The sequence below is a fragment of the Curcuma longa genome, chromosome 7 (genome assembly GCF_044706935.1).
Source record: "Curcuma longa cultivar G26 ecotype Majalengka, Jawa Barat chromosome 7, ITB_CL_G26_1.1, whole genome shotgun sequence".
Taxonomy (NCBI): domain Eukaryota; kingdom Viridiplantae; phylum Streptophyta; class Magnoliopsida; order Zingiberales; family Zingiberaceae; genus Curcuma; species Curcuma longa.
This window is the reverse complement of record NC_133867.1, coordinates 7,964,897-7,989,300: the sequence shown is the minus strand read 5'-3', so window position 1 is coordinate 7,989,300 and position 24,404 is coordinate 7,964,897. Positions and strand designations below refer to the sequence as shown.

Genomic DNA, 24,404 nt, shown 5'->3' with positions numbered 1-24,404 from the left:
ACACCCTACAGATGGCAACGCTTCCAACTCTGGAAACATTTACTGTCAGTGACTGAACGTCCCACCAACTGACGCCACTTTGAATCCCTCCAAATTATATATATCTTACTCAAACTCCTGATGCCGTAATTCGTAAAACAGAGATCATTAAAACATGGACGACGGCGAATCTGCGGCACCTCCCCTTCACCGCAGCGGCAGTACTGTCCACGGCGCCGTCAACCACCGCGGCCGCCCGGCCGCGCGGCGGGCCTCCGGCCAGTGGACCTCCGCCTTCTTCATCATAGGTCCTTATATGCTAACGCTACGTTCATCTATTTGCTGCAAACATTTTTGATATATAATATTAATCGGTTGGGATTAGGAATGGAGACGGGGGAGCGGTCGGCCTACTACGGCATCTCCTCTAATTTGATTAACTACCTGTCGGGGCCACTCCGGGAGAAGACGGCGGTGGCGGCGGCCGCCGTGAACACTTGGGCGGGGGTGACGTCGGCGCTGCCGGTGGTGGCGGCCTTCCTTGCCGACGCTTATCTGGGACGGTACTGGACCATCGTCGCCGCCTCCATCCTCTACGTCCTGGTAAATATCTACATATCCAAGTTTAAGTTCTAGATTTGATATATAATTAATTATTGGGTTTTGATTATTTTTGCTTATTCTTCGATTATTGGCTTGCTGTCCAGTTCTTCGATAGTTGCAGTTTTTTTTGGCAGAGTAGTGTGCCAAATGGCACGCAACTCGCCCTTTGTGGCATGCACGAGAAGTGCATGTCCATGGCGACTGCTGAGCTATAGTGCAAACAGTAAAGTTATATAGGAGATTTTAATTGGAGAGCTTAATTCTCAGGGATTAGGGTTGTTGACACTGTCTTCTGTTCTTCCTACCTTCCGTCTACTGGAATGCAACATAGATTCTTCGCTCTGCTCCCCCAGCAAGCAACAGCTCGCTCTATTCTACTTCTCCCTATATCTTGTGGCAGTCGCACAGGCCGGCCAGAAGCCCTGCCTCCAGGCATTCGGAGCCGACCAGTTCGACGATAACGACCCCGAGGAGTGCAAGTTCAAGAGCTCCTTCTTCAACTGGTGGAACTTCTGCTTGATCGCCGGTTCCACCGTCACCACCATCTGCCTCAATTATGTCCAAGACAACTTCAGCTGGGTCGCAGGATTCGGGATACCATGCGTTTTCATGGCACTTGGTCTTCTCCTCTTCTTGCTGGGCACCAGCACGTATAGGTTTTATAACGTTTTGCATGGCAAGAACCCCATCTCTGGAGCATCTGAAGCATTGCTCACTCGGTTCAAAGAATGGCGGGCTGGTTCAGAGCAAGGGGAACTGAGACAGGCTTTACTAAGCAATTTTGATCTAGTCAAGTAAGAACAGCTCATTTTGATCCTGTTTCATGATCAGTTATTAGAAAGCTTGTCTCTGATGATTCCACAATTTTGCTTGCCAGTGAAGAAGACAGCACGGTCAAAAATGCCGATCGTGAAGAGGGCAAGGGACTGTTTCGGTTGTTTCCCATATGGGCGTCCTGCTTAATCTACGCCGTCGTCATTGCTCAGGCATCAACCTTCTTCACCAAACAAGGCAGCACCATGGACAGGAGAGTGGGAAGCAAATTCCAAGTCCCGTCGGCATCGCTGCAGTGCTCCATCGGCATCTCTGCCATCGCGTTCATCCCGGTCTACGACCGCCTCCTCATCCCGCTCGCTCGAAGATTCACCGGCGAACCGAGCGGGATCACCATGCTGCAGCGCATCGGCACGGGAGTCGCGCTCTCCGTCGTCGTCATGCTCGTCGCCGCATTGGTCGAGATGAAGAGGCTGAGGACTTGCAGAGAGATGGGGCTGGTGGACTTGCCGGACGAGGAGATCCCCATGAGCATGTGGTGGCTGATGCCGCAGAACATGTTGTGTGGAATTGCCAATGTGTTCACCGTCGTCGGCCTTCAGGAGTTCTTCTACGACCAGGTGCCTGAGGCACTCAGAAGCCTGGGCCTAGCATTCTGCCTCAGCATCTTCGGCATCGGAAACTTCATAAGCGGCTTCATTGTGTCAGCCATCGACCTCATTACCAGCAGCCAGGGAGGGAGCTGGTTCCCTGATAACCTCAACAGGGCACATCTTGATTACTTCTACCTGCTCCTTGCAGGCCTCAGTGCCATAGAGCTGCTCATCTTCCTTTACTCTGCACAATCTTATGTGTACAAGACGAAGGGCAATCCAGCAATGTAAATGCTCACCTGGTTAATGTAAAATATCGATCTGTCCTGGTCTCCTGGAGAAGAAAATGTCTAACAAAGTTAATCATGTACGTTTGATCCAATTGGTAGATGTTTTGTATGATACAAATCAAGTGAGAGGGCGTCTGTGGAATTTAAGCAAGCATCTTGTAGCCGTTGCAATGCTGTTCTAAAGGTCTGGAAAGAAGAAGAGAATCCAAGGATTCTTCCACTGACTCAAAGCCAATTCTTTTCTTTTTCTTTTTCATTTTTTTAAAAGGTAATGATCACGTAATAAGAATCGAGCTTTAATGTCTTTTGCAAGCATTCATACAAGCAAAGCTGAATTAATCCTGTCTGATCTGAACTGATGCAGATGCATGCAGCCATTGAAGCTTTAATTTCTTCATCATATCATTTCATCGAGGATGAGACATGGCAGCTTCCAAAGATACTCCCTTGTGCTTGAAGCCTTCAAGAAATGGAAATTATTTTATAAAAAGAAGTTTTTTTTTCTTTTGAAAAAGAGAGCTCATTTTCTGCTTTATTTTTGTTCTTGCTTTAATTCTCGACTTTCTCTTTTTGTCTTTGTCTTTGCCTGAGCATGTTCATCATTTTGCTGTCTTCAAGAATGGAAGAGGCTCTTGTGTTCATGCCTTGTAGCTTTTGAATAATACTGAAGAACATCTACTTTCAGGTGGGAAACAATGCACAAATAGATAAATTGAGATTCCTTCTTGATGATCCAAAAAGGAAGGTTTTAATCTACAGAACACAGATTTTTACAGTAAAATTATAAAACAAAAACTGCATCCAAGAAAGAGTGATCAAGGACCACTGGCAATTGGGGAAGAAGGATCTTGGAAATCTTGGAAGAAGCAAAAGATCTCTTTTATTGCATTAAAGAATAATGGAAGGATTCTCAAATGTTGCGACCAAACTCTTTGAATGCTAAAATTTCAGCCCAACTCTAAATTTCGTCTTTACAGATGAACTTTTCAAAACAAAACTAAAAGGATATGATACTCGAACTCCAAGCTTGCAATCTTCGTAGAGGTAGAGGCTCCACATCCAACAACAATGTAAGATGAAGTATTATGACAGCAATCAAACTCTGAAATCTTGGCAGAGTGAAGGTCTTGATCATAATTTTGGTGTAGTAGGAGTGTACATGCACTTATCATCTGGAAGCAAATGGATAAATCAAGAGACTCCAAGTTCATACAAGATCTAGTGACACTTTAATCGTATTTAATTAACCTTATTTGTAATTCAAAATCAATACCCCAATCATGAACTAGCATTCATATCAATAATGCCCACTGTGTGATGTTGTGCTAACTGGGGTGCCATAGAAGTCCTCTTCCAGCTTATTCACTGGTACCATAAGATAAAGGCTCCTTTGATGCCATGGATGACTTCAAACAAAGCGACCACCCTCATATATATTAAGGCTTGTAGATTATCTTGTGGGAACCATGCATAGATTACAAATCATACAAAGACTTAAAGCAAAAAAGGGAGTCAAGTAGAAGCACTGGAGGAAGCAAAGAAGGCTACTTTGGCAAAGAAGAGGAAGAAAAGAGAGTGGCTCAGCCTCTTGTTCAATCCATATGCTACAAGAGCACTCTTTCCCATGTGAAGGGGGACCAGCCAATTTCATCTTTATCAAGTCTTTTGAAGTGGAGGGGATCTTTGGGAGCCCTCCTCTGAGGAACCATGCACCTTTGGGAGGGACATGAAACAAAGCCCAACAAAAGCTTGATGATTCCTTTCCTAACCACAAATCCATTCACTTGCAAATATTTATTTATATACTAATCGTTCATCATTTCCCTCTAGGTTTAAAAAAATATGCATGACCTTACTTACTGGGATATAATGATTCAGTTATAATCACACTTTGCTTTACTGAACTGTCAAACGCTGCGACAGTGGAACACTTCACATCTTCTCTGCCAATGCCTTTATCTTTTCCTTGATAATTACAAATTAAACTGAAATTATTTGTGGCAAAATTACTCAGAACGAGGTCCTTGTAGTGATCCAGGACATTCCAAGCTTCACTTTAATGGTAGGTGCAGTCTCTGAGATGTGGCTGAACGAGGGAGGGATCAGTTGCAGGTTCCAGGTTCATTCATCAACTACAGCTTCGACTCTGCAAACAGAAATTCTATTTTGATGCCAAAATTTACTGCAAGCAAACAAAAATTCTTAATAACACTTAACCTCTTGAATCTTTTGTTTGTTTGTTCTTCGAAAATCTAAAACTTTAATGAAAAAAATCTGAAACTTCTGTCGGCAGTCATGGTTTTCCTGCCAATATTATTCAAATACACCCTCTTCCTTTTCCCTCTTTCAGTTCATACTTATTAGTATCCCCTCGAGCACACCCTCAGCTCCTATCGAGTCTCCACTCTCCACCCAACACAACGAATCAAAGAAGAGAGATCGAGGTGGAGAATAAATCTGCAAAAGATCTGTTCTTGAAGCTGAGGAACTTGGCAAGTAATCTTAAGCTATATTCCATGTCGTCATGGCCAACTCTTTAACAGAAATGGTTAATTTTCTTCTTCTTCCTCATCTTCTTCTTCTTCTCGCGGCGTTGGCGGGCATTGCAAACCCTGCTGCTGCTGCTACGCTTCATGATGATGCCTCAGTGCTGGCATCCATGAGAGCAGGGTTCCAGTCTTCCTTCCCGGAGCTGGAAAGCTGGAGTGAAGCCAGTATGGCCTCAGTGTGCTCGTGGTTTGGCGTCCGGTGCGACCGCGGCCGCGTCGCCGGCGTCGACCTCTCTAACATGAACATTTCCGGCAGCATCCCGGTCGACGTCTCAGACCTCGACGCGCTGGTGAACCTCTCGCTCGCCGGGAACCAGCTCGAGGGCGAGATTAAGCTCGCCAACTTACCGGCCCTTCGGTTCTTGAACATTTCGGGCAACTTGTTCGACGGCGGGCTCGAGTGGAGCTTCGCGAGCTTGCAGAGCCTGGAGGTGCTCGACGCCTACGACAACAACTTCACCGCCGTGTTGCCGTCCGGCGTCGCGAATTTGAGCCGACTAAGATACTTGGACCTCGGCGGAAACTACTTCACCGGGAGGATTCCGGCGAGCTACGGGAGCTTGTCCGCGTTGGAGTACTTGTCGTTGAACGGGAACGATCTCCGGGGCAGAATTCCCGGTGAGATTGGAAACTTGACGAGACTCAACCAGCTCTACTTGGGCTACTACAACGTGTTCGACGGCGGCATCCCGGCGGAGCTCGGGAGGCTCGCCGCCGCTCTAGTGCATCTCGACCTCTCCAGTTGCGGCCTCGAAGGAGGCATCCCGCGCGAGCTCGGCGACCTCGTCAACCTCGACGCGCTCTTCCTCCACTCCAACCGCTTGTCGGGGCCGATCCCGGCGGCGCTCGGCAACCTCACGCTGCTCACCCTGCTCGACCTCTCCAACAACGCGTTCACCGGGCAGGTACCCCTCGAGCTCGCCGCGCTCACCGAGCTCACCCTGCTCAACCTCTTCATCAATCAGCTCCGCGGCTCGATCCCCGACTTCGTGGCCAGGCTGCCAAAGCTAGACACGCTGCAGCTGTTCATGAACAACTTCACCGGCGTGATCCCGGAGAAGCTGGGCTCCGGCGGCCGGCTTCGCGTGCTGGACCTTTCGTCGAACAAACTGACGGGCACCATTCCCGGCGATCTCTGCCCGCTTAACCAGCTCAAAGTTTTGATCTTGTTGAACAATTTCTTGTTCGGATCGATCCCTGAGAGCTTGGGCAAGTGTTGGAGCCTCACGAGAGCGAGGCTCGGGCAGAATTATCTCAATGGCAGCATTCCCTCGGGGATTCTTTACCTGCCCAATCTGAACCTGTTGGAGATGCAGAGCAACTACCTCTCTGGTCCGATACCATCCGATGATGATTCTGGCCAGAGCAACACCCAATTGGCGCAGATTAACCTATCCAACAATTTGCTTTCTGGTTCAATCCCTCCGTCGATCTCCAATCTCTCCTCGATCCAGACCTTGCTGTTGGGCAACAATCAACTCTCCGGCGAGATCCCCGGTGACGTCGGAGAACTCCGGCACATGGCCAAGCTTGACCTCAGCCGCAATGCCCTCTCCGGCGCGATCCCGCCAGAGCTCGGAGCCTGCTCCCAGCTCATATACTTGGATCTCAGCCAGAACAACCTGTCCGGGCCGATCCCGGGCGAGATCGCTAGGATCTCGGTACTCAACTATCTCAATCTCTCGCGCAACCATCTGTGCGACTCGATTCCGCGATCCATTACGGAATTGCGGAGCCTCACCGCGGCGGATTTCTCCTATAACGATCTCTCCGGCGAAGTGCCCGCCGTCGGCCAGCTGGCCTACCTGAACGCTTCAGCATTCGCGGGCAACGCCGCTTTGTGCGGGGCAGCGACGGGTCAGTTGTGCGATGCTCGCCCGGCGGCGATCCTTTCGCGGCCTCCCGCGGGGGGCGATTTCAAGCTGATCGTCGCGCTGGGGCTGCTGCTCTGTTCGCTGGTGTTCGCCGCAGCGGCGGTGGTTCGGGCGCGGACGTACCGTCCGGCCGGCGGCAGGGCAGCGGGGGAGTGGCAGCTGACGGCGTTCCAGAAGGTGGGGTTCGGGCTGGCGGAGGTGCTGGAGAGCATGAAGGAAGGGAACGTGATCGGGCGCGGCGGTGGCGGGACGGTATACCTCGGCCGGGCGGGGGGCAGCGAGATCGCGGTGAAGCGTCTGCGGGGCGGCGGGCATGACCACGGCTTCCGGGCGGAAGTGCGCACTCTGGGGAGCATCCGCCACCGCAACATCGTACGTCTGCTGGCGTTCTGCAGCGACGGCGAGACGAACGTACTGGTGTACGAGTACATGGGGAAAGGCAGCCTGGGGGCGGCGCTGCACGGCAAGGGAGGCGGCGCATCCCTCGGGTGGGGGAGGCGCTACCGGATTGCAATGGAGGCGGCGCGGGGGCTCTGCTACCTGCACCACGACTGCAGCCCGCGGATCGTGCACCGCGACGTGAAGTCCAACAACATCCTTCTCGACGCGAGCTTCGAGGCCCACATCGCCGACTTCGGCCTCGCCAAGTTCCTCCACCACGACGGCGCCGCCTCCGAGAGCATGTCCGCCATCGCCGGATCCTACGGCTACATCGCCCCAGGTGCAACAAATTCCATTCTCTTTCCATTAATTCATCTTCACATCTGCATCTTTTTCAATTACGATCAATTGTTCCTTGTTTCTCGCGCTTTCCATATCTATCGATTTTCTGTTTGATTCTTTCGTTCGTTTTGGGTCTGCAATTTCTATCGACCATCACAATTCTTCATAACTCAGGCAGGATTCAGCTTTCCCAAGAACCCTAATTGAATTGCTCTGTGCATGAATTAGATAGCTTCCATAGTATTCGATAGAACAAACGAATTCATTGATCTGATGAAGAACATGACAAAGTTCAATCATCCGTAGTCCAATTTGACTTCACAACTGTTCCCCCGTCGTCTCGGAGACACAAAAACCAATCCGTCCACAGAAATGACAGAAATCCAACACCAAATCTCTCCTTGTGCTGCGAACCCCATCAATGGAATTTAATTCCCGTCCAGCTTATGAATCCCAACGAAGAGAAGAAACACGAACAGGGACGTGACACTGCGGAGACTGCATCCATGCCGCGGCGTGGGAGGATTCTTGGTCAAGTTATTCAGTCCGAAGCATCAGTCTGCAGTGCAAAAGCGCCGTTCCCAAAGTGACGATCACTCACTGCTCCCTCTTCCGCCTCTGGAATGCTGTGGTCGATTTCTCAGTCAAACATTTGCTCTGATCTGTAGATTTCTTGATCCTGGTGAACGGTGATGGGGTTTTTAATTTCTTTTACTTGTTAATTGATTAATTCGTATTCCTTCCTAGGAATTGCTACCCGATCAGATCCTGTTGAGTTTTGGGATGCCAAAACAAAGATTCTTCCCATGATGTGCCCTCAGTCCTCTGTTTCTTTGATTTGATTGACTGGTTTTTGTTTTTTTGTCTTTTTTTTTTGTTTTTCCTAAGTTTACACGATCGGATTTTTTTTGGGGCTTATTTATTTTCTTGTTTCTGCTAAGCAGAGTACGCGTATACCCTCAAGGTCGACGAGAAGTCCGACGTGTACAGCTTCGGCGTCGTGCTGCTCGAGCTCGTCGCCGGTCGGCGGCCGGTGGGCGACTTCGGCGACGGCGTCGACATCGTGCAGTGGGCGAAGTTCGCGACGGGCGGCAGCCGGGACAGCGTGGCGGCGATCGTCGACCCTCGACTCTGCGCGGGGGCGCCGGCCGACGAGGTCGCGCACGTCTTCTTCGTGGCGATGCTGTGCGTGCAGGAGAACAGCGTGGAGCGGCCGACGATGCGGGAGGTGGTGCAGATGCTGTCGGAGTTCCCCCACCGTCTACCGGAGATCTGCAGCCACCAGTCGCCGCCGGCGCCGCCCTGCCCGTCGTCGCAGGAGCCGAAACAGGGGCGTCTGGTTCCGGATATTTTGACCTAGTTGTAATTCTGATACTTTCTAGGACCGAATAACTAAATAGCCGGGGTGCATAAGGGCCTCTCTGTAAGATTGGTAATTATCTTGAGGCTGTACGAATGGACGATGATGTATTTTTATTCTCGGCGTTTAAATTTTTTGTCCTTTTTTATAAATTTCCACAGGCTGCGACTGAGATCGCCTTCAGTCACCAAGCTTATTAAAAATATTAATTAGAGGGTAAAACTTGTAACGTGGGCATGCAATTGGGTCCTCTAATTTTCTATAATTGCAGCAGCTATGCCATCATTAGGAGACAAGGCTAATGATGTTGTTTATATATGTCGTTTATTTGAACTTTAGGTGACACAATAATTCTTTCATTTTTTTTTTTTTTATATTTTGCATGCTCATGTTGGAAAGCTGAACCATGTTCAATGGATATTTTTTTTTAAAAAAAATGGAAAATATAATAATAATAATAATATTTTTTCTTTTACCCTTGATATTTATTTATTTCCAATATGTCGCGTTATAAAACATTAAACCCCTTCCAATGTCCCTTCTATGAATTTAAATTCATGAGCTTAGTCAAAAGTTCTCTTAATCTTGCTCACTTACTACTAGATCAAACTGAAAATGCCTATTTTAAGCAGCATTTCCATCCTAAATCCACTTAAAGACAATTGATTATATCATATGAATTGTTATAGCACATATGATAGATGTCAAAATGAAAATTATATTAACATATAATTTACATGGGAACCTAAATAAAAGAGAAAAAGATAATCATACAAAAAAAAGAATTATGGAACATAATTATATATTAATGTGCAAAATAATGCATATAATGAAGAATCAATTCTTTTTAAGAAATAACTTAAGACTCTTTGTTTTAGTTGACGCAAGGTAAATTTTTTTAGAAAATGTATTCCCTAACAATAAAGTTGATTGTACATATATCACTACAAAAAACATATTATGAATTTATGATGAATTAATTGATGAATGATTTAGTACTGGATAATGAACCATATTTTCAGAAAAACTAACAAAGTCAATGTAACAAAATCAAGAAATTAGCAAGATTTTTGGCCCATATTAAAAAATTCTTTTGTTATTCTTATGATGTTTGTTTATGTTGTTTTTTCCATTGAATTGGATATGAATTGGATATGAATTGTCAAGTAAGAACATTTGAGTTTTGTCCACTAACAAAAAAGAAATATTGCATGTTGCATTTTTAGCTGACAAATATGATATCTTCTAGGATTCTTTCATCTAAGACTGAACACTTCATAGATGATTGTTTCACCAAATCTTATAGGCCTTGAGAAAATGGTTCTTAACTTAACATGCCAATGTTTGCATATCATTCAGGATCATCTCCTTGGTGTTTTATAGGTCGTTTAGGCTTTAATTAGTCGCTTCCTCGAGCGAACATCCTCATGGCATGGACCCATAAGGCTCATCAGAACCTAGCTACTAAAGCTATCTATGTTTTATCTTTCAAGCAAAGTTGCAATTCCTTTTCCTTTTCTTTGCTTGCATGTGCCCAAAAAGAAATCGAAATCGAAGAAAGAAAACTCAACCATTGGGTTTCACCACTGGGCATCAATTTTTGGTTGATGCAATTGTGCAAACAGATGAATCCTTTGATACATCCACTTAATTAATTTACTTTCTTAAGTTCTAGTTGTTACTTTACAGCATTCAAATGCGGTTTAGCCATTACACTTTGTCTTCCTTTGCAGCCTTTGGCTCTCTTTAAATAAACACCAAACCATTGCTTTAGCAGCTTTTCTTGTTCATTGTTCACTTAGTGGTGTCCAACAATACAAGATTATGAGGAGACCTTAGTTTATGTTTTTTCAGAATTTTTTTGCTTCATACTGACTGTAAGCAATTGTGCTAGTGTCAATATTGAAATGGATATTCTTAGGTGTGTCCATTATTGGACTCAAATTAAAAATCTAAATAGAACTAAACCAATTGTGAAGATATTAATTTTAACTAGATGAAAGCTTTGTGAACTTATTCAGAAAGTATAAAGCTCACTGAAGCTGCAAAAGCCTTCAAGATTCGTAATTGTTGGCATTCTTTTCTTGACCTTCATCGACACAATCTTTCAGAGCTCGACCTTCCATTATTCCTTCCTTGATTGTTAAGCCACTGCAAAGGCAACAAGAAGACACATCGTGAGTGATTGTTTCGCAAAATTGAAAATCCTCCTCGCCAAGGCTTCAATGCCTCTCATCCTTAACCTTCACTGAAATCCAAGGTCAGCAATCATTTCATTTTCCTTTTTTTTTTCTGTTTCTGTTTGTCAAAACAAGCTTCTTTATATATTGAACAAAGTGTTTTATTTTTTGGAGGAAAAGAAAATGAATGGACTTGGTGATCAAAAACCAAAGATTTGGATTGAGAATTCTCCAACTGGATCAGGAACAAGTGACAAGAATGCTGCTCCATTCAGGAACTATGGATCATCCATGGATTCTCTGTCCTTTGGATTTCTTGCCACTGCAATCTTGATTTCGATGTTCCTCATCATGGCAATCTTTGAGCACCTGTTCAGATCAAGGGCCTCCCGCGCATCATCTCCCCTCGATGATGCCGTCAGAGTGCGACAAGAGGCAGATCAGACACAGGCAAAGAAGAACAAGAATTCACACTGTGTAAGTTGAGTTTAACATTAATAGCCGAAATGGTTTCTAGATCAATGTGGAAAACAGAAAATGGACTAGTTCATTCTTTTTCTTCAGTAATTCATTTCATGAAACAAGTAAATTTTAAGGAAATCATAAAAACCAATTTAGGTTGTTGCAGGAAGCAAGTAGCATTGCAGTGGATTTCTCAGTGCTGATGCCAGGGCAGCTATATCCAACATACCTTGCTCAACCAGCTCCTCTGCCATGCCCAAGGGAAGGGGTCCCTTGGCCATCCCATCATCAGCCTTCCTTTGATTTTCCTTAGCTTTCACTTCATCACTTGTCTGTATGTATCACAAGAGCACTGCATCAACAATGTACTGGTTCCTTCTACATCAACAAAGCTACAGCTTTTGATTCATTGATGTTATCTTCTTCTTCTTTGAACTAATGCTTTAGCAGATCCATTAGCATCGCCAGTAAACTTGTTGGCATAAGCTGATCTAGTAGTCTGATCCATTTATGAGTATGGAGTCGCGCCGTTTGCAGTCAAAGCCGGCTGTTTTGCTAGATCTTTGAGCCTATGTTGGATGAAGCAACAGCCTGACCCCTTCCTTTTCTGAACTAATTCAATCAAGTCAGCTGTTCAGACAACTCTTCTTGTTCTACTTGGTGTCATTCAACAAGTCCAAGAACTTTGTCAAACCAAATTGATGTTGTCCAAGTGGTTCAAGATTGTTCTCCAATTCTTCCTACAACTAGGGATCAAAATTCACAAGCTAAGAAATTTCAGCTGGCAATGATTCAAAAGGATCAAGTTTTTTGGATAGTAAAATTATATATGCACATGAATCAATCCTTATATAGCTAGGCACTCTGAAAACCAACCAAATCCAATGTGAATAATATGAATTTTTTTTATTAATATAAAGATATCATCATCATGCAAAAACAAAACATGTGGAAAAAAAGAACCATTTCCATGTGAAGAAACTAAACATCATTGAACTTTCATAAACTGTTCGCTCGTAATCGATCTAATTACATTTGACCATCTAAGTGATGTATAACCAAGAACATGAAGCTTTGGCAGACAACCAATCTTTTGAAAGGGAAACAAGAACATGAAGGCATAATAGGTGCATTTCTATAAACCAGTCATTAGCAACTTTAATGGATGTAGTACAAACTATCAATATCATCCACAAACGTCAATGGAGGCACTTCTCCACTACCCACTGTAAAAACACTGATGACAAACTTATATTTGTCAAGAAAACTAGTCCCTACCATTACACAGTATTCACCAAAATGAGTTCACAGAAATATAATGGTCATACATGCTTCTCGAACCTATAAACAATGGCTAGAAAGCAAAACCAACATACCCCCTCAAACATTATTTACATTTTTTTTCACCAAGAATAATTGCTCCGGATAGTCCCTTCACTGTCATGCACAAAATACTAGAGAAGTTCTGCTGGAGGTCTGCCAAAAATACTTAGCAAACACAATGGAACGGGAGAAAGAATTTGCATTCAAGGCCAACAACTGCAAACACCATCCTTTCGCAAACATAAGCTTCAAATAAATCATATTCACAGCAAATTGCAGACCATTAGCAAATTTATTTCACCTTCCAGGCAGTTTAACCATGCTTTTTGTTACTGATAAGTTACAGCTGTACTTGTGGACCAATTTGGTAAATAGCAAACTTCACGCAGCATCTGCCCAGAGAAACGCTGCCAACTTGCACTTTACATAATCAAAAACTCATAACCATGAGCTCCAAACAGAACATTTGCAACAGTTGGATAAACTGCAGCATCACATGTATCCTGCTGTTAAGTAGATCATAGACAAAGGAAGACCTAATACAAGAAAGCAAAGACGAGCAGTTATGGGAAAATAAGGTAGGGATGTTGCAGACAAAGAATGCACCGCTCTGTTAGTGGTATGTTTTAAGGAAAGATACTAGAATTGCAACCTTGAAACATATACAAACCTACTAACAAAGGATGCAAGTATTTACATATTTATAACAATGGCTCTCTAATAGTGAAGTTTTCACTGAATTGTTGACTCTAAGAATCAAACTAAATATATAAACACTTACCATTCAGTACAAAATTCATGAACCCGAGCCAGACTTCTGAACCCATACTTGTCGCTGCACATAATTTACCAAGATTAAGTATAACATTGTAAAATCTCACTGGCTGATATTCATTAATTCATGATATTTCACCTCGTGAGAATTATAGACGGTAGGACCTCTCTTAGAATTCTTTCCTTCTGAAGGATTTAAAGAGTTATCCACATCCTTCAGACTACGTAATGATCCACGACGGCGAACATGTCTATGAGAACCTGAATAATTCACAATCATCAATTATGCAAACTAAAGGAAGAAAACACTATACAGTTGGTATACAAATATAACAGGACCTCACCATTTTCAGCCCCAGAATAATCAACTCGTCCACCTCTGTGAGCCTTTATGTCTTCACTTCTACTTGCATAAGAAAGATCTGGTTTTCTTTCTCCATAACCCAATGATGTTTCATAGGCAGCAGGCAAGTTATTGCCACGCCCATTGCGGGTCTGAATAGCCATCTCATCATCCCTAACTTTCCCAAATGGCTGTTGAGACAAGGATAAGCTTTCTAAAGAATTTGCTGACTGTTGGGCTGCTTCAGTAAGCATTCCATCAGTAGATTGAGATCTATCTGGACGACGAAGAGGAGCCCAAACACCAAAATCAGGTCTGTCTCTATTCCTAATTCGCTTTTCACTGGTTAATACAGAACCATGTTTGTTGTTTATGGCAGCCTTATCATCTACATATTTTTTATCATCATCAGAAGCAGATACAAGTGGTGAAATACGTGGCATGTGATCTTTGGAATTCAAGCTTGCACAGGGAGGTCGAGATGAATGCTTGTCCTCTCCATTTACCACCTGCATTTGCTGTTCATAATGGGTCGTATTTATATGTGACAGATCTGTACAACCTTCCTTTGTAAGTATGCTTTTAATGATCCTTCCACTCGCTTGGTTCTTTCTAGATGTTGAAATAGGTGAACCTTTGACTGAAGATGTTACAATCTGGTGTTGTGCCCAAACTCTAGAAGCCTGCCCAAAGTACCAAGCAATTGTCATGACTTATGATAAAATAATGATGAAGAATACAGAAATCACACATCATCAGCTGCTTACACCAGAAGATTCTCTCTCCTTCCCTTTCAAGAGAACAATTCTGCTTTTTCCAGATTCAATTCCTGGGCATACAGGAACTCCAATAATTCAATTGCTGATTAAGAGAATAAAGCCAACTCATACTTCGCTTTTACATATAGTATATAATATATGTGTATGTTACCAATGTTAGAACTTTTTACATCGGGAGTGTTCTATTTAAAGTACTTAGATATATGAAGCAGTTGAGAGGAAAAGTTGTTGCATTATTCTAGCAGATGAGAGGTAAAAATTGCATTACTCTATAGAACATAGCAATTCCTCATATATTCTATTGGTCGTCTGTGGACATGATCACATCATTTAAATATATTTTCCTTTATTCTACATTTATTGATGTTATACCTAATAATATTTTATTTTATCCTTTCCGGAAACTTAACATATGCAACCCAACATATTTAACCTTTATATATGTTCCTCACCATCCAACACTCTGATCTAAAAAGTACGGCAATTTTATCCGTCTTTAAAAAAAAATTTTAGTCGATGAGGCACACGACAAGAACACAAGACAACCATTTCTTGTCATTGATTCTTTTCTTATTACGAAGCCTACATATCATATATATTCATTTTTTATTTTACTTTCTAATCTAAAGCCTTTAGTTTCTAAAACATTTTTCTTCTTAATTCAATCTTTAAATTTAATCTAATCACACTCATTTAGACAATTTCGTCAATAAATATAATACACCAAGAAAATAAAACTTTACGTTAAATATGGTTGATTAGTTCATCTAGTGCTATCATAAAAAGATGGGACATAAGGTTGACTTTTTGATGCAAGAACTAAACCTTAGTATATGAATAATAAGCTAAGACAAACTTGACTAGCCAAAATAGATGGATATAAAATTCTTATAAACATAATAGAATTCTTCAATACATTATGCCAAAACGTAGGTAATGCTATAACCTAATTTAACATTTACTGTATTACCCTTGGTTTAATTTGATATTTGATCATTATTTTTAGAATAAATTAAATTAATAATATTAATATTAATGATAATAATAGGTTGATAATATATATATAATAAATAAATATAATTAATTTTTATTTTCTAAAAATTTAAAATAATTTTATATATGTTTTAATAGGATAATTTAATTAGGGTTTGAGAAAGCCTATTTAAATTCCTATTTAGTTAGGAGTTGATTGAATCAATTAAGTAAAGTTTAAATTGAAAATTCAAAGTTGATTATAAAACATTTTGTCGTCCTCTACTATGTCGTCGCTGCTTGCTCGCGCACGTCGTCGCCCCTGCCTGTCCTCACCGTCCACTCACCTACTCACGCACGCCGTCATCACCTACTAGTCGTCGTCGCCTCCTCGCACGCCGCCATCGCGCCTGCTTGCGCACGCCTTCACCCCCTGCTCGCCGTCGCCACCGCTCACCGTCGTCGCCTCCTCGCACACGGCGGCATGCTGAGGGTGGGTAATTTGGGGAAAAAATTGTTGTTAACCCCGAAATCGTGAAAATCCTCCGACTTCTGAGGTAATCACATTCCAATTCATATCCCCCATTTGCTAACATGGCGCGCATGCTCCATTACTGGGAATTACTCATTACCTAAACCAAATAAGGTTTTTGTTGATAACCTTGGATAGTTAGATAACCAAGGTTATCAACAATAATCTTGAACCAAACGCACCCTAAAAGCCTAGAGAAACTACCCCACAGATCCCTCTTTGTCAAACCATAGTCCCTTCCATAAAACATCCAGAAGTCCAAACTTCCATCCCCTTATCCTTTTCAACCCCAAACTTTTTGTTCATGACTACATCTAAAAAGCATATGATTCAAGCTATCCACCTTCTCGCCACAATTAAAACAACAATATATAGGACAACCAACCTAACAATCGGAACCTTATCCCCAGCAAACTTTCAGTCTATAAATTCAATCTATAACAATAGTGGAACATGCAATCTATAAATTCAAAGTTTCAACTATGAATCAGTAAAAGCTAAAAATAATCAATCAATTATATCGTAGTCCGCCCACAAGGAAATACAAGAAAAAAGATTAGGCAATGATACTTCAAACAACATACACTGTGTGTGCACGTGTGGAAAATATTCACAAAATATTGTAATGCCCAAGATTATTTAGCTATTAAAGCTAATGGTTGGACAACAGCCTGATGGATTTTAATAATTAATAGCAGAGGACTTAGAGCAGACAACCAAAAATCATCAAAAGAGGATGTTCACGTAATCAGAATTGAACATACCAAATTCATCTTCTACTGCTTCCTTCTCAATTGTAGAGGGTGCAGAAACAGATTTATCCATGGCAGGCACGTGGTCTTTTTTCCTTGGCATCAAAATGTACGTTGGTTTGTCTTTAAGTCCTCCTTTTTTCATGCTATCCCTTAGCACATACTGCAAAGATTATAAAAGACATGAGAAATGATTAAATAGAAAATGATCATAGGCTTCAGGAGGATGAATGGAAGGGAGTGCCAGATTAAGGATATTGATGAATGTTCAGAAGCATTTTTTGCAACTATAAAAATAAATGCAAAACAAAAAGAAAGAAGACCACCAAACAAGAAATAAAGAAAAATGTTCATGTTGCAGAAAGAGAGCATTAGGTATAAAGCAGACATTAAAACATACACTGATGCAGTACCATCACGTGCTGAATGGTCAAGTATGGTAGAATTCTTAAGTTGCATAATCAAAAGCAACAGAATGACATATGGTTACTTTACAAAAACGTTCAAGAAGCCAGACTATGACATGTCTTATTTGTCTAACAATGACTTTCAAATGATGCAGGAGAAAGAAATATTGCCAACCAGGTCAGCATTAACCCACTAGAGTACCTATTCATCACCGAGGATCACATCAAATATGATGAGATAAATTATCGCCACACATCTATTTGAAGAGCTTCTCTAAAAAGGGCATCCAAATGTATAGGGGAAAAATATTGACCTTCTCCTCCATTCAACACACTCTCTTCAAAGATGACACAAAAAAAAAAAACACACAATCCAACCATTCAGTCGATCTTCACAGCCTGTTACCAGGTCCAGCCAATCTTGAAGACCTAGATCATGCCTAGGAAGCTAAGTAGGTACCTCAGGTCTACTTTTTCTCTTAAATAGCAATTTTTTCAGATAATATTGGTGCTTCTATAAATGTTGGTCCTTTCACCAAACTCCGTATAGGCCATGACCAACCATACCAAGGGACTTGATAATTTGGGTACAAGTGTAATATGCTAATGACATCAAGGACCAGGTTCCTGTACTGAACGGGCAAAGTAACCAGAAACAAAATGCCTCACAATCATGCCCAAGAACTTGAAGGACATAAAATCAAGTTCAAACTGAAAAAGAAGACACAAATAAAGAATGCATACAGTTGAAGTTGCAGCTTTACGCCTCTCAGAACCTCTTTTTGCAGAGGAATTTGAAGTGCTAGCAGAACCTCCTGAAGTTCGTTTACTAACTTTACCGCTACCAGATAATTTCTGCAGAAATAAAAATAAGCAGCAAAAAAAAGTGTAGTCAGTTTGAAATCCAAACAATTATATGTATCCAAATAACAGAACTATAAGAGTGTGTATGAAATGAAATCTAATTCAATATTTATTGAAAAGCATCTTAAAAGTAATAGAATAGATATGCAGCATCAGGATTTATTGAAGTGGGCAAAGTGATTTCTTGATCAATTTGTTAATAAATAAGCATAATAAATAGATTCCTTTGATATCTTTCATAATAGAAATCATTGTTATATTCACATTCATAAAATAATAATCCCCATCAACCATAGAGAACCCAACCGTCAAACTTAAGCCACTCAGAAAGCACCCTCACGAAGTGTCTAAATGGCTAGTCAGCCTCACAATACAAATACCCAGTCATCTTGCCAAGGGTAATAGGCAGCCCCAGAATCTAAAAAGGTTGCCATTGACAAGAATTCTGAAGTTTACCTGATGAGTTTAAATGACAATGACAGATGGCTACATTAAACACCATAAACTTGATACAACATAAATTAGTGACTTTGGAGATAATATGATACCTGAGAACCATTTTTAGCTGCTCTTTTACGTCGAACAAAATCCATTAATGGCGTTACTATGGGTCCGTCCTTTGTAGCACCTATGTAAAAGAAATGGATGGAATATAAAAAAAAAAAGATTTTCACTTAGTTAAGCAACATGATTTGGACAACTACTTTCTCAGCAGTATCTAACTAAGATGGTAGTGATTGCAGCTACATTTAGCCACTGACCCGCTCTTTCAGCTTCTTTCCTCTCTAACTGAATTTCTGCACTAGGAAGATGTTCTACTGGCTTTGATACAAGTTCAAGAAACTCAATGTATTCAGGATCTGGAAATTCACAGGAAAACAGCTAATTAGTAAGAATGGCAAGGTGGCCAGCACAAATCTAATAAAGTATGACAATATGCACCAAAGTTGAAAATAGATTACCCTTAGATATAGTCCCTTCACGGCCATCTTTCTTTAACCATAGCTTTGGAATTTGTTGAGATGGTGCATACTCTACAAGAGCCTTATACTGAGCACCTGGCATGAAATATTTCAAGAGCACATCATGCAAAAACACACCTTGAAAGTAATCGAGTTTTAATGGTTTGTTGCAACCAAATAGACATAATTATACAGAGGAAATCTTACAAGTTAATCATTAGGGAAGATGTAACAACAGAGTAGGTCAAACAGAGAAAAGCAGAGAGAATGAAATGAAGTGAAATACCCTTCTCATTGACAAATATGTGCCCATCAAAATACTCAGCAAATTCAGCCACATCTTCTGGTTTTCTAAAGTTAATGTATGCCCGAGAATGTCTTTGGTCCTTTTGGCTGCAGAAATTCAGTAAATTTGGATATTAAAGCTAAATCCACAAACTAAAAGTAGGATCTTCCACAAACTTAAAGTAGGAACTTATCAAACAAAAGAGACAGAAAGTTAGTTTATCATGGTAATATTCACAAGAATAAAACATGACCATAAAAAGGATAATTTCATAATTTATATTTAAAAAATACATATTAGTATATTCTTCAACTAAGTGCTACAAAGTATAAATGAATCGACTTTGGCCTAAAAATAGTCCAAGTGAGCGAAAGAGAAAGAGAGGGGACATCAAAAGATTTAAGGAAAAAGGAATTCACAGACACCAACAATCAACATTGACAAGAGATGTACAGAATTGTTCATATATTGAGATATAAACAATTTTCCTCCAAATGATAGGTGAAAAACCATGAACATGTCATAAAAATTACAGTCGCACGAAAGGCTTGGAATCAGGTAAAAAATGACTTAAAAATAAATAATGGAAAAGGATATTACCATAATATAAAAATATCAGGTATTTTTAAAGAAAAAAATTCACAATATTTGTAAAAGTAAAACAAGCTTATTTTTAACTTTATGCTAATTTTATTTTGGATTGCAAATACAGAAAAAAATGTTTTACATACAATCTTAGTTGTAGGGGTGTCAAAAATGGACCCGGCCCACCAACTTGACCCGACCCAACCTGAAAAAATCAGATTAGGGTTGAGGGTTTTCGGGTTCGGGTCGGGTTCGGGTTGGGAGCTTTGGATTCGATTAAATTCAGGTCGGGTTCGGTTTGGGTTGACCCAGCTTGACCTAGATTTAGGTTTAGGGGATTTTTAGGGGTTAAATCAAATTTTATTTTGAAAATTAAGATGTTTTATGTAATATTAGTATGATAATGAAAAATATTGAGATAAAAATGAAGAATTATCAGGAAAAATAGCAAAAAAAAAAGTTTTTTCCCGGGTTGGTCAGGTTATACGGGTTCAGGTTCAGATTTAGGGTTTCAGGTTGAAGTCGGATTTGAGTTGGGATTTTTTAATAATATTTTATTTCAATCTAACCCAAACCCATCCAATCCACCAAAACTGACACCCCTACTTAGTTGTGATAATTTTGCTAATTTGTATAACAATTAAACATTTCATAATATTATTTGCCTAGAGTTTTAAAGTATGTCAGCTATACAATTTTTTTATAAATTCAATAGGTGGATGAATTATTTGATCATTTCAATAATTTAAAAAAATAGCCTTCTTCAGTTTTAATGCATTTGTATGTTGTGTTTATGTATCTAAGATTTTCCTATAGGTAGATGAAATATCTCATTATTTCCATTAGTAAAACAGTTGTATATTGCTTTTATGTATCTAAGATTTACATTCATGAAGATGTCATAAATTGAAAATCATGGAAGAACAATCCTTCCAATCATCACCATCTCATAATCATCATCAAGCCATTTTTGTCCCAACACTCAGCTACAATTTCAATGACTAGACAGAAGCCTTGTCAGGCCAGGTGGGCCTTTTATGTGCTGGAAAGAAACAAACACTAGTTAAGTTTATTTGATAATCAAAACTTAGCAATGACTTTTGTGATGATTTCTTTCCACTAGAAAAGACTAATTCTTGTAATTGTTAAAATCTAAACTAAGTTTTAATGTGGTAGAACACCTTGTAACTGTTAAACATTTGTTTTAAAATGATAAACATTTTAGATATCAATTATATGTATGTTATGGTATATATGACATTCTACATTGCCAAATTATGTGTTTTTATGCATATTTGCTCCTATGTGCAATTATGAATTGGCCACAACAATGGATAAAAATGACCAACATATATCCCACAGTATGCCCTTGCCTAGCTCATATGCACTATGCAGTGAATCAACTGCCTGAAAATGTCTTTCAAACCCTCAATCAAGACATCCAGTCCCATTTTTGGAAAAATTGGTTGGGAGTTGAGACAAATTGTATTCCAACAAATTGGCATTTAACAACAAAGGCAGAGATGGTTAAGTTCCAACTCTCCTTTCACCATTGCAATTTCAAAATACACATTCAAGTTTATCAAACATGGATAGAATAAAATATTACAACCAGCTGAGAACATAAGAGCTGATTAATACATCCTCATGAAGCTGGATAAGATTTTCAACATTCTCCGTCGAACATATTTATCACCTGTCTAGGCATGGTTTTACAGATTTTATTTGTCACAGACTAATACTCACAAAATCAGGAAAGATCGTCTCAGTGTTGATCATATCCAACTCAGCCCATTTCAGTGGATTGGCTGGGTTCACAAACTATTGTCCAAGCACTAAATAACAAGAAAATATTTCCTAGCTTGGCTGAGTTCACAAATTATAATGCAAACTCTCTCTCTCTCTCTCTCTCTCTCTCTCTCTCTCAACTAAATTTGCAAATTATGATCAAATAGCAGCTCTGCCATTGGGGTGACGAAATGTCAAATGAGTAACAACTATCAACTTCTCAAACTACTACTTTTGTCCAATTTTTCATCGTTGTGTGGCTCCGATTAAAAATGTTGATCATATCCCTACAAGAATACAAACTTGCCAGTTGGAGCATTGCCGCCACTGGCAGTGATTGAAGCATGTTCATGCAAGGGAGGGCTTCGGATTAAATGCTAACCATTCAACTGATTTGATTTGTTTTTTTACCTCATTTCATTCAGATCTCCCTCAATTTCAATTTTCAGATAATATTATCATTGCATTGCACATAGCAGGCCTTGATGGATAAGCAACATGGATGGAGCCTATTCAAGATGGCCTCAACCATTTCAAGTAGTGATATATTAGGATGCTAATAAGAATTTGAGACTAGAGAGAGATTGTACTTGGTGATGAGATTTTGAAACATGATGTACGCCATTTAGCACCAACTGAAAAAACACAATGTGCTTGAACAATCTATTTTTTTATATGATTAATAAATTTTACCTAACCATTTATCATGAGTTAAATCAGATCAGCCACTAAATTTTGAACCCAAAAAATTGTAAACAGTAGTTTTATAGGTCAATTAAGTGAAAAATACAGAAACCGGTTTATTGCAAAAACATTAACATTATCCTACTGAAATTTTAATAGAAAAAATAAAAAAATTTAGTACATTAACTAAATTAATTCAGCTGTATCAATGAAAAGGAAAGAGAAGAATAAATTTAAGCAACAAAATACTTCAAATTTGCAAATTCAAACAACAAAAGTTAGAAGGCAATTGAATTCTTACGAAAAAAAGATACAGACATGAAGATCAAAACCAATTTGTTCCAGTGCGACTAGATCTAGATCCGTATATAACTTGAACATAGTGCCAAAACAATGGCCACGAAATTAAGCCTAAATGAATTCCTCCGTGTCACACAGTGCAACCCGATGCCGCCTGCAACCTAACCACGATCCCCACGTTGGATTATGGCGTTAAATGGTCCCTACAAAACCCTATCGAACTCACGGCTTTCATAACACCAAAGACCAACCCAACTTCGTCCAACAGGGACACAAAAAAGACGTTTTAATTTTTTTTTTTTTTAAAAAAAGGCATGATAAGTTCCCTTACCTGTTCTTCCCAGGGCGAAAGCAGAACCAATCGTAGCGACCCGCGAACCTGCCGTCGATCTGCTCCACCAGCGTCGTCTGCGACATGGACGGCGGCAAGCGCCGAACCACGACCTTCGTCCTGTCCGTAGGATCCTTCATGTGCTCGATCCTAGAAAACCCTCCAATTCGACTGAAAATTGACACTCCCGCTCCAAGATCTCGCTGTTCCCGCTGCGGTAACCCTCCCAAGGGATCGATTGGGACGCCAGGAAGCCCTTGGATCACTGCTAGGGTTTTTCCCCAAAATCGGGTTCCAATCCGACGAAAGCCGAAAGGAATCGAACACGAATCGGTATTAAGGTCGCCAGCGACTACTCGTCAGGGAGACAGATGTTTTATATGTTCCCTACAAATATTGAATTTTAGTAAATTACGTATTTAGCCAGTGCAAAACGGGCCGCCTCGCGGGCCGGGCCTGAATCGGGCTCTGCCTGGTCCGGCATGGTCCTTTTATTTATAAATTAATAATAATATTTAAAAATTTTAAAATAATTTTTAATAGAAATATCAAAACAACTTTCATATAATTGAAATTTAAATATTTTCGAATTATTAAAATCATTTTTCATAAAAAAGAGAGAATTAACACGCAAGAATAATTAGCTCTGTGATGAATTCAAGTTTAAGTTTGGAGTGTTATAAACCTTAATTTAAAAAATGATAAATCCCAGTCAGTCTCATAGACTCAATCCCTGAGGGTGATCAGTTCGGTCCCACGAAAATTTCCCATCGACCACCAGGATAAATCAGGTTATAAACCTTAATTTATGTTCATATATTGAGTATCTTACTAGCATGACCACAACGTAATGTATTTGTCTAAAAAGTAAAATACTTTTCCTAAGCAATCAAGATTCAAAACATTTATACTAGTAAGAGGCTTAACGATCCATCGAAAATACCTCTCGAGCCAAAAATCTAATAAATAAGAGGCTTAATGATCCACACCTTGACACAGCAAGCAAAACAAGTAACATAACTTGGTGTTCGATCGATCAAAACAAATGCCAGAGGCAATGAACAGAAAGACTTGAAAGAAATTAATGATGCAGCAGGAATATACAGTAGAAACGAGCTGCAGCTTAGCACAAAACCCTTCTCGAGTGATTAATGATGCTTATCATCACCCAGCGTGCAAGTTGAAACGTATGAACTGCAGCTTAACCCAAATTCCTTCAGTAGTAATGCAAGTTCAAGTACCAGATTTGTAAACAGAACTGGTTTGAATAGGCAAGATGTCAAAGCACGGGCAAGCGTGAAGCAATCTTGCACTGCACGAACTTCACTTTCCAAG

At 40.7% G+C, this 24,404-nt stretch overlaps 4 protein-coding genes across 5 annotated transcripts; 3 read left to right on the top strand and 1 right to left on the bottom strand.

Annotated features, from left to right (window-relative positions):
- Positions 1-154: 154 nt before the first annotated feature.
- Positions 155-2,240, top strand: LOC141831747 (protein NRT1/ PTR FAMILY 5.10-like). The gene is made up of 4 exons (XM_074719151.1): positions 155-287; positions 365-582; positions 850-1,376; positions 1,460-2,240. Exons 1-4 carry the CDS (start codon positions 155-157, stop codon positions 2,238-2,240), a joined length of 1,659 nt encoding a protein of 552 aa, XP_074575252.1.
- Positions 2,241-4,298: 2,058 nt separating this feature from the next.
- On the top strand, positions 4,299-8,862 carry LOC141831664 (uncharacterized). The gene is given in 3 exon segments (XM_074719073.1): positions 4,299-4,376; positions 4,737-7,383; positions 8,330-8,862. Coding segments are annotated over 3 exon segments (3,141 nt in total). The 3' UTR covers positions 8,746-8,862.
- Positions 8,863-11,108: 2,246 nt separating this feature from the next.
- Positions 11,109-11,700, top strand: LOC141831400 (uncharacterized). Its single transcript, XM_074718756.1, has 2 exons — positions 11,109-11,402; positions 11,554-11,700. Exons 1-2 carry the CDS (start codon positions 11,109-11,111, stop codon positions 11,698-11,700), a joined length of 441 nt encoding a protein of 146 aa, XP_074574857.1.
- A 977-nt stretch (positions 11,701-12,677) lies between these two features.
- Positions 12,678-23,405, bottom strand: LOC141831670 (regulator of nonsense transcripts UPF3-like). 2 transcript variants are annotated; one of them, XM_074719080.1, is made up of 12 exons: positions 23,070-23,405; positions 19,382-19,488; positions 19,096-19,191; positions 18,895-18,993; positions 18,682-18,761; positions 18,014-18,124; positions 16,875-17,025; positions 14,595-14,656; positions 13,829-14,510; positions 13,624-13,745; positions 13,492-13,545; positions 12,678-13,246 (listed from the first exon to the last, which is right to left on the bottom strand). In XM_074719080.1, the coding sequence occupies exons 1-11, from the start codon at positions 23,207-23,209 to the stop codon at positions 13,507-13,509; spliced, it is 1,689 nt and encodes a 562-aa protein (XP_074575181.1). In that variant the 5' UTR covers positions 23,210-23,405; the 3' UTR covers positions 12,678-13,246; positions 13,492-13,506. The 2 variants fall into 2 exon arrangements, with proteins under 2 accessions (XP_074575181.1, XP_074575182.1); XM_074719081.1 differs by having other exon boundaries at positions 12,678-13,194.
- Between the last annotated feature and the right edge of the window lie 999 nt (positions 23,406-24,404).

Excerpts from the sequence above, each read along its gene's own strand:
- LOC141831747 (XM_074719151.1), top strand. The coding sequence starts at position 155 with ATGGACGACGGCGAATCTGCGGCACCTCCCCTTCACCGCAGCGGCAGT. Across the intron at positions 288-364 it reads CTCCGCCTTCTTCATCATAG|GAATGGAGACGGGGGAGCGG; the intron begins GTCCTTATATGC and ends GGTTGGGATTAG. Across the intron at positions 1,377-1,459 it reads AGCAATTTTGATCTAGTCAA|TGAAGAAGACAGCACGGTCA; the intron begins GTAAGAACAGCT and ends TTTGCTTGCCAG.
- LOC141831400 (XM_074718756.1), top strand. The coding sequence starts at position 11,109 with ATGAATGGACTTGGTGATCAAAAACCAAAGATTTGGATTGAGAATTCT. Across the intron at positions 11,403-11,553 it reads AGAACAAGAATTCACACTGT|GAAGCAAGTAGCATTGCAGT; the intron begins GTAAGTTGAGTT and ends AGGTTGTTGCAG.
- LOC141831670 (XM_074719080.1), bottom strand. The coding sequence starts at position 23,209 with ATGAAGGATCCTACGGACAGGACGAAGGTCGTGGTTCGGCGCTTGCCG. Across the intron at positions 19,192-19,381 it reads CATATTTGTCAATGAGAAGG|GTGCTCAGTATAAGGCTCTT; the intron begins GTATTTCACTTC and ends ATTTCATGCCAG. Across the intron at positions 18,762-18,894 it reads GAAAGAAGCTGAAAGAGCGG|GTGCTACAAAGGACGGACCC; the intron begins GTCAGTGGCTAA and ends TCTTTTACATAG.